This window comes from Notechis scutatus, chromosome 2 (assembly GCF_049901735.1).
Source record: "Notechis scutatus isolate UNSWTSFEM ecotype Mainland chromosome 2, rNotScu1.2, whole genome shotgun sequence".
Lineage (NCBI taxonomy): Eukaryota > Metazoa > Chordata > Lepidosauria > Squamata > Elapidae > Notechis > Notechis scutatus.
Window position 1 is genome coordinate 14,615,955 of NC_142010.1, and position 15,828 is coordinate 14,631,782.

Sequence of the window (15,828 nt, forward strand, 5' to 3'; positions counted from 1 at the left end):
CGGCCTCCCCAAGAGACCTGGCCAAGGGGAAGAGGGGACGGAGGGATCGGGAAATGGAGAGAAGAAGGGCCTTTCTCTGAGGGGAACCCCGGGAAGACGCGGCTTCAGCCCTGACCGCCTCCTCAGAGGACGAAACGGCCACAAAAGGAGCCTCCGGATCACCAGACGCGGCAAAAACAGCACAAAAATCCTTGACTCGCCTGGCTCCTTTCCCGGCTGCCCCAGGAGAGTATTTGGGGGGCTGCCCCAGAGGAGAGAGAGGGGGCCAAGCTCTCTTCCGGAAGACGAGAAGCAACGAGGGAAACTCTGGGGAGAGAAGAAGCAATGGAGATCTGGAGACAAACTTCCTGACGGAGGACAATCAGCCGGTGTAACTCCTGGCCAACAGAAGTTGTGGGGGCTCCTTCACTGGAGGCCCTGAAGAAGAGACCGGGCAGCCCCTTGTCTGGAATGCTGGAGGTTCTCCTGCCTGACCAGGGGGCTGAACTAGATGACCTCCCAGATCCCTTCCAGCTCTGTTCTCTTCTAACTTCAGGCTGTTCTCGGTTCTGCCAGTCAATAAAGCTCCTTTCTTAAGCAGCCTCCATTTTCTTCCCTTCTTGGACCTGATTTTTCTTCCGACACTTTCATGGGGTAAAATAGGAACCCCACGACTGGCAGGTGCAACCGAGGATATTGAATGTGGGGGATTCGCACAGCTGCTGCCCAAAGGAAGCGGCAGACATGGACACAAACGTGTAGTTTTATATCAATATAAATATATATTTAACATTCACAGCAGAGAAGAGAGTCAGGAACATCCTGAGGTAAAACTCAAACAGCCCAGAGAAGAAATAGGTGGGAAAAAAGGAAACGCCCCCTTTCCACCCGCAGCAACCAATCAGAGTGCAGATACCCTCAGGCGGGAGCCCTCCCTCCCTCAGCCACAACAGGGAGTTTGGGACCTTTGTGCGCTTTCCTTCTCCAGCCATTAAATGGGATATTTTCACATTTAAAGTGTTCAAAAGAAAAAGACCTCAAATGACTTTGCTTTTGTCCATTAGATTGAATTGTCAGGCTGGAATGGTTTATTTTTTTAAAATCTAGCACTCTGCTAAAAAGAAATCAGCATTCCCCCCCCCTTTTTTTTTTCTTGTACCTCAGACTTTCTTTTTCCCTCTTTTTCCTTCCCTTAACTTCCTATTTCTATTTTTCTTTGTGTTTTGTAAAATAAATAAATAAGATCTTGAGACTCTGGAAAGACTGTAGAGAAGAGCAACAAAGATGGAGGCTAAAAGATATTTTAAAAACTGGTTGCTGGAACTGGGTGTGTCTGGTCTGAGGAAAAGAAGGACGAGGGGAGACATGGGGGCATCTTCCAATATCTCAGGGATTGTCACAAAGATTTATCTCACCTCTCCTCTAAATAAATATAGAAGTGGACCTAATGAAAGAGGCGGAAGTGGAGTTGCACTTTATACATGAGAAATAACCAAACTGCTCTAGAAACGCCACAGAACACAGACGAAAACCTCCTTCGAGGCATTTGGGTTCATATAAAAGACGCCAAAGCCTTTGTCTGACAGGGAACCATGGAGAGGGGCCTTTCCTCCTACTCCCAAGCCCATCATCCCCGCCCTCTCCCTTCCCCCTCCCATGGGCTCCGATGTGCTCCTCTTTGCCTTTCTACCATCCTGGCACTTTGCCCCAGATCCACCAGGGGGAGCCCTCCACCAAGGAAGGCAACTCCAGGCCCTTTGGGCCACAAGAGGGTGAACGTCACGGCTGCCTTCCCAGAGGAGGAGGCGGCAAAGGAAGTGACATCACTGAGCCTTGCCTCTCTAGGACGCCGCACTCTCTCTCTTTACTCGCTGGGGCGCTGCAGCAGTCGGACAACCCGCGGGAGAGTCTTGCAGGGAGACATTCAGACGTACCTCGGGTGGGGGGCTCTTCTCGGATCCCATGCTCTCCAGCCGCCGCCCTCTCCATGCGAAGGTGGGGAGGGGTGGGTGGGCCTGGCGGAGGCCCAGCAGTAGAGGATAGAAGCCGGCCGAGTAGGACGAGGCAGGATTCGAACCGGGTTCCCCGAGAGCCTGATCCTGTCTCCGGAGGGGGAGGGGGCGGCCACTCCAGCTGCCTCCTTCCAGGCCCTGCTCGGGGGCTCCTAGGCCCTGCGCTAGGAGGAGACGCTTGGGTATGCGGGCAGGTTAGGGGAAGGGGGTCCAGGGGCTGAATCCCCCTTTCTGATCCTGGGCGTCGGTTTTTCTTTCCCAGTTCTAGAACTTCAGAGCCCTCAACAGCCTTTGCAAGCCAGGATTTACTCCACAGAGGAAGGAAGGAAGGAAGAGAGAGAGAGCGCGGTAGGACCAACAGGGATCCGTCCTGCGAACCCAGAAATGGTCCCATGAAGGAAGAGGGCCCTGGAGACCCCCCAGAGTCCCTGCAGCCGTTTGGAGCTGCTCTGCCAGAGAGAGGAAGGATGGAGACACCCCCTTTGGCCAAGGAGGGGAGTGGAAAAGGCCCCGCGGCTCTTCAGCCTGGGAGCTGTGGGGAGAGCTGGACCAGAACTGGGCAGAAGGTCCTGCAGGAGGGAACTAACCTCCCTTCAGAAGTTCCGCCCTGGACCTCCATCCGATGCCGGGATGAGGCTGAGGGTCCCCGAGGACTTTGCAGCCGACTCCATGACTTGTGCAGGCGATGGCTGAACCCAGCAAAACACAGCAAAGCCCAGATGCTGGACCTGGTGGTTCTGGAGCGTCTCCTGGCTCTCCTGCCCCCAGAGATGGAGGGCTGGGTGCAGGAGTGTGGAGCAGACAGCAGCTCCCAGGCGGTGGCCCTGGCGGAAGGCTTCCTCCTGAGCCAGGCGGAGGAGCAGAAGGAGCAGCTCCAGTGGCAGGTGGGAGACTTTATTTATTTATTGGTTTGTTTATTTGATTTATATTGCCGCCTATTTGCCCATGGCTACTCAAGGCGGCTTACACAATGTAAAATCATATTTAAAACAAAAATAAAAATAAAAACAATAAGAACTAACAAAAAGAATCAAATAAATTAGTAAAGTACACTAGAACAAAATTTGGGAAAACAAAAAACAACAAAAACAAAACGAGCTCCCCACCCTGACGACAGCGGATCACACTAGCCATTTGATGGGTTCCATCCCTCTCTGGGTTCCCCAGGCCCCCTGGCAAAACCAGGTCTTCAGTGTCTTTTGGAATAGTATTAATGAGGGGGCCATTCTAATCCCTGGGGGAACCCTTCTTCTAGGTCCCACCAGATGTATCTCCCTCAGAGGTGGGACCCGCAGCATTCCCTGCCTCTTCGCTCTAATGGGTTGGGTAGATGTCACTGGCAAGAGATGTTTCCTCAGATAACCTGGACCCAAGCCATGAAGGGCTTTAAAGGTGACAATTACCACCTTGAATTGCACCCGGAAGCAAATTGGCAGCCAATGCAGCTCCTGCAGGAGAGGTGATATATATGCACACTGGGTTCGCACAAAACCATTCGGGCCACTGTATTTTGCACCAACTGGGGCCTCCAGATGCTCTTCATGGGCAGCCCTACGTAGAGCACATTGCAATAGTCAAGACAGGAAGTGACTAGGGCATGGGTGGCTGTGAGTAAGGACTGTTGGTCCAGAAAAGGGCGTAACTGGCACACAACTCACAGATGCATAAAGGTCCTCCTGGCCATGACTGTCACCTGCTCTTCAAGTAGGAGTCATAAGTCCAGGAAAACTGCTAGATTACACACAGGGTCTATTTGGGGTAGTGCCACGCCATCCAAGACTAAAGGTGGTAATTCTCCCTGAACCAACGAACCCCAGACCCAGAGCTACTCGGTCTTGCACGCGCTTAGTTTCAACATATTGCTCCCCATCCAGACCCTAACAGCCTCCAGGCACTGCAAGTGGGAGGACACAGCAACACTTAACTTACCATGGGCTGAGACATACAGCTGAGTATCATTAGCATATTGGTGATACCTCAGTCCATGGTGAGGGATGATCTCACCCAGCGGTTTCATATAAATGAACAGGAGCGGAGAGAGTACCGAGCCCTGTGCAACCCCATAAAGCAGTGGGCGAGGGTTGGATCTCTGTCCTCCTATCAACACTGACTGAGAGCGGCTGCAGAGGAACTCCCATCCCCTGAAGCCATCCCAGGAGAACCCCATGGTCAATGATATCAAAAGCCGCCAAGAGGCCAAGTAGAGCAAGGATGGATGCGCTACCCCCATCCCGATCCTGCCAGAGATCATCCAAAAGTGCAACCAATGTTGTTTCTGTCCCAAATCCAGGCCTGAATCCTGACTGGTAGGGGTCGAGATAATCCGTTTCCTCTGGAGCTGCTGCGCGACCACCTTCTCAACAACCTTCCCCAAAAAGGGAAGATTGGAGACAGGTTGGAAATTATCCAACCAGGTGGAATCCAGCGATGGCTTCTTAAGAAGAGGGCGGACCACACCCTCCTTAAAGTGCTGAGGCACCATCCCCTCCTGTAGAGAAGCATTAATCACCGCCAGAGTCCACCCGTCTGTCACCTCCGGGGAAGCTTTCACAAGCCAGGAGGGACATAGGTCTAAAATACAGGTGCTCACGCGCATACTCCCTAGGATCCTGTCCACTTCCTCAGAAGCAACAGGGTCAAACCATTCCCAGATAACAGGGCAAGAACCTGCCTCAAAAACTTCCACCAGATCAGCAACCACGCCGGTGTCTAACTGGGAACAAAGTGGAGCGATTTTGTCTTCTAGAAAATCTGCAAATTCCTCAGCGTGCCCCTTCAGGTTCAGGTGGACCTCAATCTCCTTCCCTAAGAGGAGATGGCTCACCTTAAAGAGGGTCGCTGGGCGATTATCTGCAGACGCAATTAGTGTGGAGGAGTATTTACACTCTGTCTCACAAATTGCCACAAGGTAGGCCTTAGTAGAAGCTCTTACCCGTGTTTGATCAAGTTCATCTCCTGTCTTCCGCCAGCGGCGCTCTAGACGTCTCCTCATGCGTTTCATCCCTCTCAGTTCCTCTGTATGCCATGGTGCACAGAGAGGTTTATGGGTGAGGAGAGGTCGCAAGGGTGCAATCCTATCCAGAGCCTCAGTCACCTTCCTATTCCAAACAGTGACTAAGAGCTCGGCTGGACTGCATAATAGTTATAACCCCCAGCTCCTTCTGGAACCTATCTGGGTCCATCAGTCGATGGGGGGCGGACCAATCTAATAGGTCCTGCCTCCCTGCGGGGGGATGCAGCTTTTGAGAAACTCATTGCCACCAGACTGTGATCTGACCATGACAAGGGGACCAAGGAGAGGTCTACTAATTCCAGGTCACATAGACACTGCTCCGACAAGAACACCAAATCGGGAGTGTGACCTAGTCGGGCTCTGGATAATCTGGGACAGGCCCATGGAAGTCATGGTTTCTATAAAATCTCGGGCTACCTCTGACCCCAGAAAAGGCAAGTTGAAATCCCCCAGAACTATAAGCCTGGGGAATTCCACTGCCAGTCCTGCGGTGAGGCACAGGAGCCCAGGTAGGAAAGCTGCCACGCAGCAGGGAGGTTGGTATAGCAGCAGCAATCCCACCTGATCCCTTGAGCCCAATCTAAGAAAAAGGGTCTCACAGCCGGGGACGTGTTGAACAGCACCTCTGGAGGCTACTAGAGATTCTCTGATAACAACACCCAGACCTCCTCCTGAGGTCTAGACTGGTGCCATTCTCGATAACCCACTGGGCACATTCCTGCAAGAGGAACGCCTCCCTCTGGGCTCAGCCAAGTTTCAGTTATACAAGCCAGATCAGCCTTCTCTTCGAGGATCAAGTTGGCAATAAGCCTGGCCTTATTGCAAGCTGATCTCACATTTAAAAGCAGCAGTTTAAGACCAGGGCCACCACAGATCTACCGACCAGGAAAATGAGGTGAGTGCAATGGAGCAGAACATGAGATTGGCACTAAACACGGAGATTGTGTCCCCTGTGCCTGCCCTCTCCCTTGTCTCCCATATTTCCTGTTACTCGACACCACTGAAATAGGACGCCCTCCTCTGCCTTCCCTGAGAACCATTCCATCCCCCATCCCCAACATTCTTCTTTAAAAAGGGAAAAAAGAAAATATGTACTTCCACTGACAGATTGTTGGGGGCAAGGTGAGCTTTACAGGCACTATAGCATTTGCTCTCAGTGCCCTCAAACTCACATCACTCCTTAATTGCTGCAGAGGGGTCACATCCAGCTCCCCTTATCTCCTAATATAGTCAGAATACGTCCACTCGATGCATAAACAGCACCCTGCCCAGTTGCTCTCACCCACCAAGCAGGAAGCCACTCTCCCCCCAGCTCTCACCTGGGGAAAGGGACCAACATACTCTCATTCAACTTTTCCCAGCCCTGGGATCCCCAAGCAACGCCCCCAGGATCCCCAAGCAACCCTCCCAGGATCCTCCAAGCAACCCTCCCAGGACCGACCACAGAACCCCACAAGAATGCAGAAGTAAAACTGTAAATGGTAGCTAGAAAAATAGCCAGAAAGGCTTGCCATGCTGCATTGGAAATTTAGCAGCTTTGTTGTCCTACAATGCCTCATGAAGTTTACAGTTCCAAGCTCCCACTCGTCAGTTAACCTCAGGAAATCCCAATGGCAGCCTGCCACTCTCCACAGTTATTAACCAGTAGGCCCAGCTGTCAGGCCAGAGAAGCTTGTCTCTTCTGTAGCTCTGCCTCCATCAGATGACCCACACCATTACCGTATTGCGGTATAAGATGACTTTGCCCAAAAACATGCCTCCAAGTGGGGGGTCTCTATACCATATCCACTGCGCTGGATGCTTGTTGGCTCTGGCTTCTTGCTGGCACTCCTGCCGCTGCAGCCTGGAGGGTTCTGGTGGTGGTGGTGGTGTCTATCGCCGGGTCGCTCATATGACCCACACCATTAATTCAGAACTGCAGCTGCTGACTCTTGGGTTCTCAGACAGGGTTTAGCTTCAGTCAGGGGAGATCAGGGAAGTCACACTATCGTAAAATCGTCCACCTCCTCTGTCTGACTCTGCGTCTCACCTTCCAACTGTCACTTTCTGGCCATTCCACTGTACCAGTTCTTGGTCTATCAGTCTCTTCAACTCTATGTCGCTTCAAATCAATTCCAGCCTCACAGTTAGTTTATCAAGATTGTTTCTTTCTTGCCTTTCCCTTTACACACTCTTCCACTTCCACATAGTAATCTCTACAATCCAAATTCATCAAAATGCAAAATATTTCGGAGCACCATCTACAAACCCATGCAGCCGCTGTCGCCATCTTTTTTTTAAAAAAAAAAGGAGGAGGAAGGGAATAAACCGAGAGAGTGCTTGAATACTTCACCCCTCCTTCTCCCACATTCATAATATGAGGCAATTTCCCAGTTCTTGTAGGACATTGTTCCATTCTTTTATCACTCAGCCACGTGGATGGATATTGGGGGCTTTGGGGTTGTTTTTCTGAATATAAGAATCCACGTTATGTCGTGTGACGTACATTAATTCTGCTTCTTCTTTCCTTCCTCCTGTTTGAAGTGCTACACTGTGGAGATCAGAGATCCTGAGGGAAAGAAGAACCCACCAAATCCCCCTCAGGAGCTATTTTTCCGGAGGAGCCCTTGGGAAGACCAAAATCAGGACACCTCAGGAGGTAATGGAAGATCCTCCAATTCCCCATCTGTCTTCCCTTCCCTCTCTCTTCTCACCTTTAGAATACCTCCTCCTATTTTGTTAATTATACATTTTGAAATTATTCCTTACAGAGGAGCAAAGAATGAAGCTTTCTGGTTTTTATGATGGAGATCAAACAGCGATTGAACCTCCAAACCAAGTAAGAAAGGGAAAGGATATTAGATTTGTATTCTCCTTTCAGGAAGGGAAGCGGGTGTGCATAGTGCTCTCCTTCTATTTCCCCCCCTTGTTTGGCCTGGATTATTTTTCTGGTCTTTCACAACATGGAAAGCAGAATAGTAGGTTCAAGTTGCTGTCAGCCAGCATAGCTTCCTCTGGTTATCTTGTTCTGCTAGGTTCTCCTCCAACTTGGAGTTTACAAGAACCAATTTTTTAAAGGTCCTTCAAGAAATAGGAATAAATGGTATCACAGTGGCAGGAACTGCTAGAGACCTTTTTTGGTTATTCTTTGACTTGGAATTGTGCAATGCTAATGAAAAATAAATACACTGCCAGATTACAATTTTTAAAAAGCCTTATTTACAACCTGGAGTTCAAAATTAAGCAAGTCATATTAAAAAATAAAGCAGACTATTAAAATCCAAAGGGAGTGGCCGTGTTGAGCATGTAATCACGGTACTTTGGGCTACAAAATAATTTCCAATCCTCTGATTTACGCCTCGATTAGGAGATCAAACATTCCCGCTTTGCAAAGGATGAAAAATGACTTTCCCAGGGAATTTTCTCTTCTTTGTTTTCTTCCTTTCAGTCAATGGCTCAGACTATTGTGTCAATCAATGATAGAACGATAGATCAGTTGATCCAGAAGTGGGATTACTTTGCTGAAAGGCACTGAAGGTTTTGCAGAATCAATGAATTAGATAAAACTTCTCCAAATATGTCTTCAGTGAAAGCAATTTTCAGCTTTGCCCATTTGCTCACCTAAAATTAGGCCTTGTGTGATCCACAGCCATTTAAATTAGTGAACATCTCTGATTTGGGGATTTGGGAACAATGGCACAGAATAATAGAGTTGGCAGGTAGATCTTATAGTCCAACTCCCTGCTCAGGCAGGAAGCCCTATAACATTTCAGATAAATGGCTGTCCAATTTGTTCATAAACAACTCCAATGTTGGAGCACCCACAATTTCTGGAGCCAAGTCGTGTGATTAATTGTTCCCACTGTCAGGAACTTTCTTTTACTTGTAGCTTGGTTCTCTCCTTGAATAGTTTCCATCCATTGCTTCATGGAACCCTGCTATCATGTCACCCCCTAGTCCTTTTCATGAAACTAGACATATCCAATTCCAGCAACCGTTCTTTATATGTTTCAGCCTCCAGTCTACTAATAATTGTTGTTGCTCTTCTCTGCACTCTTTCTAGAGTCTCAAGATCTTTTTTACATCTGGCAACCAAAACTGGATGCAATATTCCAAGTGTGGTCTTACCAAGGCATGATAAAGTGGTACTAACACTTCATGTCATCTTGATTCTATCCCTCTTAATGCAGCCTATGATTCTGTTGGGGTTTTTTTTGGCACCTGTAGGATAGTGCTGACTCAGGTTTAAGTGGTTGTCCACTAGGACTCCAAGATCCCTGTTGCACTTACTACTGTTGAGCCAGGTATCACTTATTCTATGCCATTGCGTTTGGTTTTCCTTTCCTAAATGTAGAACCTTACATTTCTCACTGTTGATTTTACTTTGTTAGATGGGGCCCAGTCTGTTGATCCTTCTATATCTTGAGCTTATCTTCTGGAGTGCTGGTATTCCTGTCAATCTGGTCTTGTTTGCAAATTTGATGAGTTCCCCTTCTATCCTCTAAATCAATGAAGATGAAGATGAACAGATCTTGCGAATCCTCCTGTTCTGTTCTTTTTTCCATGTCCAGGGGGGTCTTGTGTCCTTCGAGGAGGTGGCTGTGTATTTCTCTGAGGAGGAATGGTCTCAGCTGGATCCTGACCAGAAAGCGCTGCATTCGGAAGTCATGCTTGAAAACCATAGGAATGTGGTCTCTCTGGGTAAGAGTTTTCTAGTCTCCAATCAAGAAGAGAGATTATAGTTTTTTTATTTAAAAAACACTAATCAAATATCGTCTCCTGGGAGGAGGAAGGAAAGAATCTGGCCTTGTGATGCTCCAAGGAAGGAAAGAGTCAATGTCTCTTTGCTTAGCTGCTTTCTGTGCCATTTCTTATCTGCATTTTTCCATTTCAATTTGAAATTCTGTTTGAGCGAAAAGAAGGAGGTGTGCTCCGGGTGTCCCCTGCAGGTCATGTGAGAGGAGTGTGTTGTCATTTTGTCCCCTGGAACCTCTCCAAATTGTGTGAGAACAGAACTTTCACGCTCAGGCCATGGAAGAGCACTCCCCCAATTCAATTCAAGAGCAAAGGCCTGATGCAGTGTGACTCAGAGCATCCTATGGTACAGGTAGTCCCTGAGTTACAACAATTCACTTAGCGACTCTTCCATGTTACGACCAGCTCTCCCCCAAGTACTTGAGACCCAGTCCCGAAATTATGGGTGTTCCAGCACCATGGTTATCATTCACGCTTATGATTGAATGCAGAGGCACTGCTGTTTTCTAGATATTTTCAAAGCTTTCATGACTCATTAATATAGAAATCATCATATCTATATCACACCACTGTAGGCATACAAACATACAACCTAATGGAATTTCTGAGAAATTCAGAAGGAAATTCACTTTACTTTCTACACTTTGATCTTTTTCTCTAACCTTGTTATCATTTTCATTTCCCTTTTGTTTGAAGGTAATAATGGGCAGGAGAATCAAGATTCCTGTGAACTGTTCCAAGTGATCAGTGCTAAAGATGGAACGGAGAAGTTTGGAATTCAAATGGAATTTGAAAGCCTAGAGAGAAACCAGTCAATGAATTGGAATCAGGAAAGCTCACCTTCCAGTGATGCTCCGATGCGAGACTTTCTTGCCCAACAAGAGAAAATAAGGAAAAAATATACTGGAAAAAGTGTGAAGCTAATCAAAGCTGAAGTACAAGTAAATGAACCCTATTTAACCCAAAACAAAAGAGAAGATGCTATAAGAAGACACAATGGAGAGAATTACAATGGGACATTCATTCTTTCTCTTGGGAATAACTTCCTTACATCTCAAAAAACAATTGACACAAAAAAGAAGCCTTATAAATGTTTGGAATGTGGAAAATGTTTTAGAACAAACAGGCAACTTACTTCCCATGAAAGGATCCACACAGGGGAGAAACCATATAAATGCGTAGAGTGTGGAAAGACCTTTGCTCAAAGAGGTAATCTTATTTCCCATAAGCTGATCCACACAGGGGAGAAACCATATAATTGCATAGAGTGTGGAAAGACCTTTGCTCAAAGAGGTAATCTTATTTCCCATAAGATGATCCACACAGGGGAGAAACGATATAAATGTATGGAGTGTGGAAAGACCTTTGCTCACAGCAGTACACTTACTTCCCATGAAAGGATCCACACAGGGGAGAAACCATATAAATGCGTAGAGTGTGGAAAGACCTTTGCTCAAAGAGGTAATCTTATTTCCCATAAGATGATCCACACAGGGGAGAAACCATATAAATGCATGGAGTGTGGAAAGACCTTTGCTCAAAGAGGTAATCTTATTTCCCATAAGATGATCCACACAGAGGAGAAACCATATAAATGCATAGAGTGTGGAAAGACCTTTGCTCAAAGAGGTAATTTTATTTCCCATAAGATGATCCACACAGGGGAGAAACCATATAAATGCTTTGAGTGTGGAAAGACTTTTGCTCATAGCAGTACACTTACTTCCCATGAAAGGATCCACACAGGGGAGAAGCTGTATAAATGCATGGAGTGTGGAAAGACCTTTGCTCATAACAGTGAGCTAAAAATACACAAAAGGATCCACACAGGGGAGAAGCCATTTAAATGCATGGAGTGTGGAAAGACCTTTGCTCAAAGAGATAACCTTACTTCCCATGGAAGGATCCACACAGGGGAGAAGCCATATAAATGCATGGAATGTGGAAAGACTTTTGCTTATAGTAGTGGCCTTAGTGGCCACAAAAAGATCCACTCAGGAGAGAAACCATATAAATGCATGGAGTGTGGAAAGACCTTTACTCAGAGCAGTACACTTACTTCCCATGAAAGGATCCACACAGGGGAGAAACCATATAAATGCATGGAGTGTGGAAAGACCTTTGCTCAAAGAGGTCATTGTATTTCCCATAAGATGATCCACACAGGAGAGAAGCCGTATAAATGCATGGAGTGTGGACAGACGTTTACTCAGAGCAGTGGACTTAGCAGCCACAAAAAGCTCCACACGGGAGAGAAACCATTTAAATGCATGGAGTGTGGAAAGACCTTTGCTCATAACAGTGACCTAAGAATACACAAAAGGATCCACACAGGGGAAAAGCCTTTTAAATGCATGAAGTGTGGAAAGTCCTTTGCTCAAAGTGGTCATCTTATTTCCCATGAATTGATCCATACAGGGGAGAAGCCATTTAAGTGCATGGAGTGTGGAAAGACATTTACTCATGGCAGTAGACTTACTGTCCATAAAAGGATCCACACGGGGGAAAAGCCTTTTAAATGCATGGAGTGTGGAAAGACCTTTGCTCAAAGTGTTTATCTTATTTCCCATGAAAGGATCCACACTGGAGACAAGTCGTATAAATGCATGGAATGTGGAAAGACCTTTGCTTATAGTAGTGGACTTACTATCCACAAAAGGATCCACACAGGGGAAAAGCCTTTTAAATGCATGGAGTGTGGAAAGTCCTTTGCTCAAAGTGGTCATCTTATTTCCCATGAAATGATCCATACAGGGGAGAAGCCATTTAAGTGCATGGAGTGTGGAAAGACATTTACTCATGGCAGTAGACTTACTATCCATAAAAGGATCCACACAGGGGAGAAGCCATTTAAATGCATGTAGTGTGGAAAGATCTTTGCTCATAGCAGTGGACTTAGAAGACACAAAAAGATCCACCTAGGAGAGAAACCATTTAAATGCACGGAATGTGGAAAGACCCTTGCTCATAGATGTAATCTTATTTCCCATTAAAGAAGCCACACAGGAGAAGCCATATAAATGCATTGAGTGTGGAAACACCTTTACTGAAAAATGTAATCTTATTTCCCATAAGATGATCCATATGGGAGAAGCCATATAAATGTGGAGAGTTTTGCTCAGAATGGTCATCCTACTTCTCATAAAAGGATCCACACTTGGGAGAAACTATAGCAATAGCAATTCCACTTAGACTTATATACCACTCCACAATGCTTTACCACACTCCCTGAGCAGTTTACAAAGTCAGCACATTGTCTCTAGCAATCTGGGTCCTCATTTTAGCGCCGTCAGAAGACTGAAAGGCTCAATCAACCATGAGCATGTCAGGATCGAACTGGCTGTGGACAATCAGCCTCTAGTACTGCATTCTAACCAGTGACCCACCATGTCTATAGATTTATATGTGTATGCATATTGTGCCTTTTTGATCCAAAAAGGTTGAATCCAACAAAATGAAAGTTAATGTGGAGAAAAGATTTTACACCTGGGCAGGAAAAACAGATTACAGGAAACCTGGCTCAGAAACAGTAACTGTGAGAGGGACCTTGGGAGTCCGAATGGATGATCATGAGTCACATGTGTGCAGCAGCAGCCAAACAAGCTAATATAATCCTTGATTGTATAAATGGAGGCATAGAATCAAAATCACATGAAGTATTGGTACCGTTTAATAAAGCCTTAGTAAGTTCTTCTCATCCTTCCTATTACCTACCCATCTCTTCCAACTTATGACTATAACTGTGTTGCTTGTATCTTTACAATTTATATTGTTTTATTTGTTCCCTAGTATGCTTAGTAGTAACCTATGACTATCACTGTGTTGTATCTTGTGATTCTTGATGAATGCATTTTACTTTTTTCTTTATGTACACTGAGAGCTTATGAACCAAAGACAAATTCCTTGTGTGTCCAATCACACTTGGCCAATAAAGAATTCTATTCTATCCTATTGCAACAGAAGAGATTATCTGGATTATTCCACAATATATTTGCACTTTTCTACTGGCAAAATTTCTTCCAAAACATTACTTGATATTTTTCCCTGCTGAAAGAGGTCTAAGTTCTCTGAGGAAAGGAGTTCAAAGCGGAGGTGAAACGGCCCAACTGGATTCCGGGATCTTTCCTCGGGGTCCTGAGTTTTCAAGGAAAAGGGGGACCCTGATTCCTGACCCACAGAAAGGGCGGTTCCTGAACATGAGGGGTCGAGGGGCAGGAATTGGAAGGAGCCGGTTCACCCAGACATTCAGAGCCAGGGAGAGTCGTATTTCAAGGAGGGAAATCACATTTTTATTCCATGAAGCAAAGTGGTGCCTTTCCCAAGATAGCCGAGCGGAGGATTCACCCAGGAAGGTGGGAGTCTGTGGGGGAGGATCCATCAGCCCAGAGCCAGGAGGGTCCCCGGCAGTTTCCCCTTTGATGGACAGTCCCAGAACTTCTCCCCACCCCCCATGCAGGAGGGGCTGGGTGGGCGGAAATATTCGGTGGGAGGAGAGCCGATGGGGAAAGGGATACTCAAAGGCTGGAAGGGACCTTAGAGATCTTCTAGTCCAGCGGTTGCCAACCAGTGGGCTGCGGCCCACTGGTGGGCCATGAGAAAATTTTGGTTTGCTGCAGAGAAATCTCACCCCCAGAGCACCTCCCCCCCAAAGCAATTAATCCAGGCTGCACAGAAACACAAGGCTGCTCAGCCCACATGGCCCGCGGGAACCCTTCCCGCCCACTCACTCCTTACCCAGCAAACTTGTCTGCTAAGTTGCTATTTTACTTTTTCCGGTGATCATCTGTTCTGCTGTGCCTGGAGATTTAGATTAGCTAGGAAGCAGGAAATAGTTGGGTTTCTTGCTTTCTAGCTAAGCACAGCCGAACCTCCCTTAGCACTGAAGGTTTGTTTGCAAGCAAATTCAGTGCAGACTCACGGCAAGCAAATTTGGGAGTCTGAGCTAGCCGATGGCAGATAGATGGATCACTGAATGATTCTATGAGCAACTCAATCTGCCTGCTTTGCCTGATTTTGGATAAAAGTTGCTTTTTTATATATAAAAAAATCAATACATACATGGTGTGTTGTGAGTTAATTTTGTGAGTTTACTTGCAAGCAAATTTTATGTGACAGACTGAACTAGCCAATGGCAGATAGATAGATTTGTGAATGAATCTGAGATTCTGTGAGCAACTCAATCTGCCTGCCTGCTTTGCCTGATTTTGAGTAAAAGTTGCTCTTTTTTTATAAGAAATTCAATATTTATATCAATACAGTATGTAATATTTACATACAAGCCATGCCCAGCCAGTCACATGACCAAGCCACACCCACAAATTAGGCATGTCCACAGAACCAGTTAGTGGTCCCTGGGATCTAAAATTATGAGTTTGGTGGTCCCTGAGGTCCAAAAGGTTGGCATCCCCTGTTCTAGTCCAACCCCAAGTGAGAGAGGGAGATCCCCAGGGTGGGAGTGGGACTCTGGTCAGTCTTTCCCTCCAGGAAAGGTAGCAAGTGGGTTTTCCCCCCACCCAGTGCCCAGGCAAGACCCCCGATCCCCGCTTCTCTTCCGGCCCAAGCCCCGAATTCAGGGAGGCCCCCTGTCTGAGCAGCGACTCTTCCTCAGTCCCCCTCCCCAATTCTCAGCTGAAGGACAAAGGACCCTCCCCGCAGTTCTCCCACCCTAGAAATATTGAGGGCATTTTTGTCTGCAACTCCCTCCAACTCTTGTATGTGTGTCGTACAAAACTTTCTTTGAACAGAAATATTGTTTCCAAATAAACACAGCTTTCCCCACCTTTCCAAATCTCTGCCTTGATTTGAAATAAACCTCCAAGCTCAATAAATCTCAATCTCTGTTATGAACGAATCGGATTCTCCATTCCTGCCGTTTGCTGTTTGCCAGGGAACTCAACGTTTTGAGTGCGAGGATCGTGGGAGGAAGGGGATTTTATTTACGGGGAGGGAAATCAGCCCTGGGACTCCATCCTAAGAATCCACCCTCTGACATGAACTTCCCTCTTCTGGAAGGGAGTTGGAGGAAATATTTTGCACAAAGGGGGAAAAAAATCCATATCCACAAATATTTATAAGAGGATCTGAGCAGAT

General features: G+C 46.7%; 1 protein-coding gene and 1 pseudogene across 2 annotated transcripts in view; one reads left to right on the forward strand and one right to left on the reverse strand.

Moving 5' to 3' along the window:
• The window catches only part of LOC113429654 (uncharacterized), a 219,888-nt gene extending 206,195 nt beyond the window's left edge, over positions 1 to 13,693 (forward strand). The window contains exons 1-6 of one of the 2 annotated variants that reach the window (XM_087953396.1): positions 1,804 to 1,918; positions 2,254 to 2,875; positions 7,528 to 7,642; positions 7,755 to 7,822; positions 9,555 to 9,684; positions 10,435 to 13,693. In XM_087953396.1, the coding sequence (XP_087809522.1) occupies positions 2,384 to 2,875; positions 7,528 to 7,642; positions 7,755 to 7,822; positions 9,555 to 9,684; positions 10,435 to 12,602 (2,973 nt within the window). In that variant the 5' untranslated portion in view covers positions 1,804 to 1,918; positions 2,254 to 2,383 and the 3' untranslated portion in view covers positions 12,603 to 13,693. Of the gene's footprint in view, positions 1 to 1,803; positions 1,919 to 2,253; positions 2,876 to 7,527; positions 7,643 to 7,754; positions 7,823 to 9,554; positions 9,685 to 10,434 lie in introns of those variants that run through there. The other variant, XM_087953395.1, reaches the window with a different exon arrangement.
• LOC148131811 (uncharacterized) lies at positions 4,238 to 6,895 on the reverse strand (annotated as a pseudogene).
• Positions 13,694 to 15,828: the final 2,135 nt, after the last annotated feature.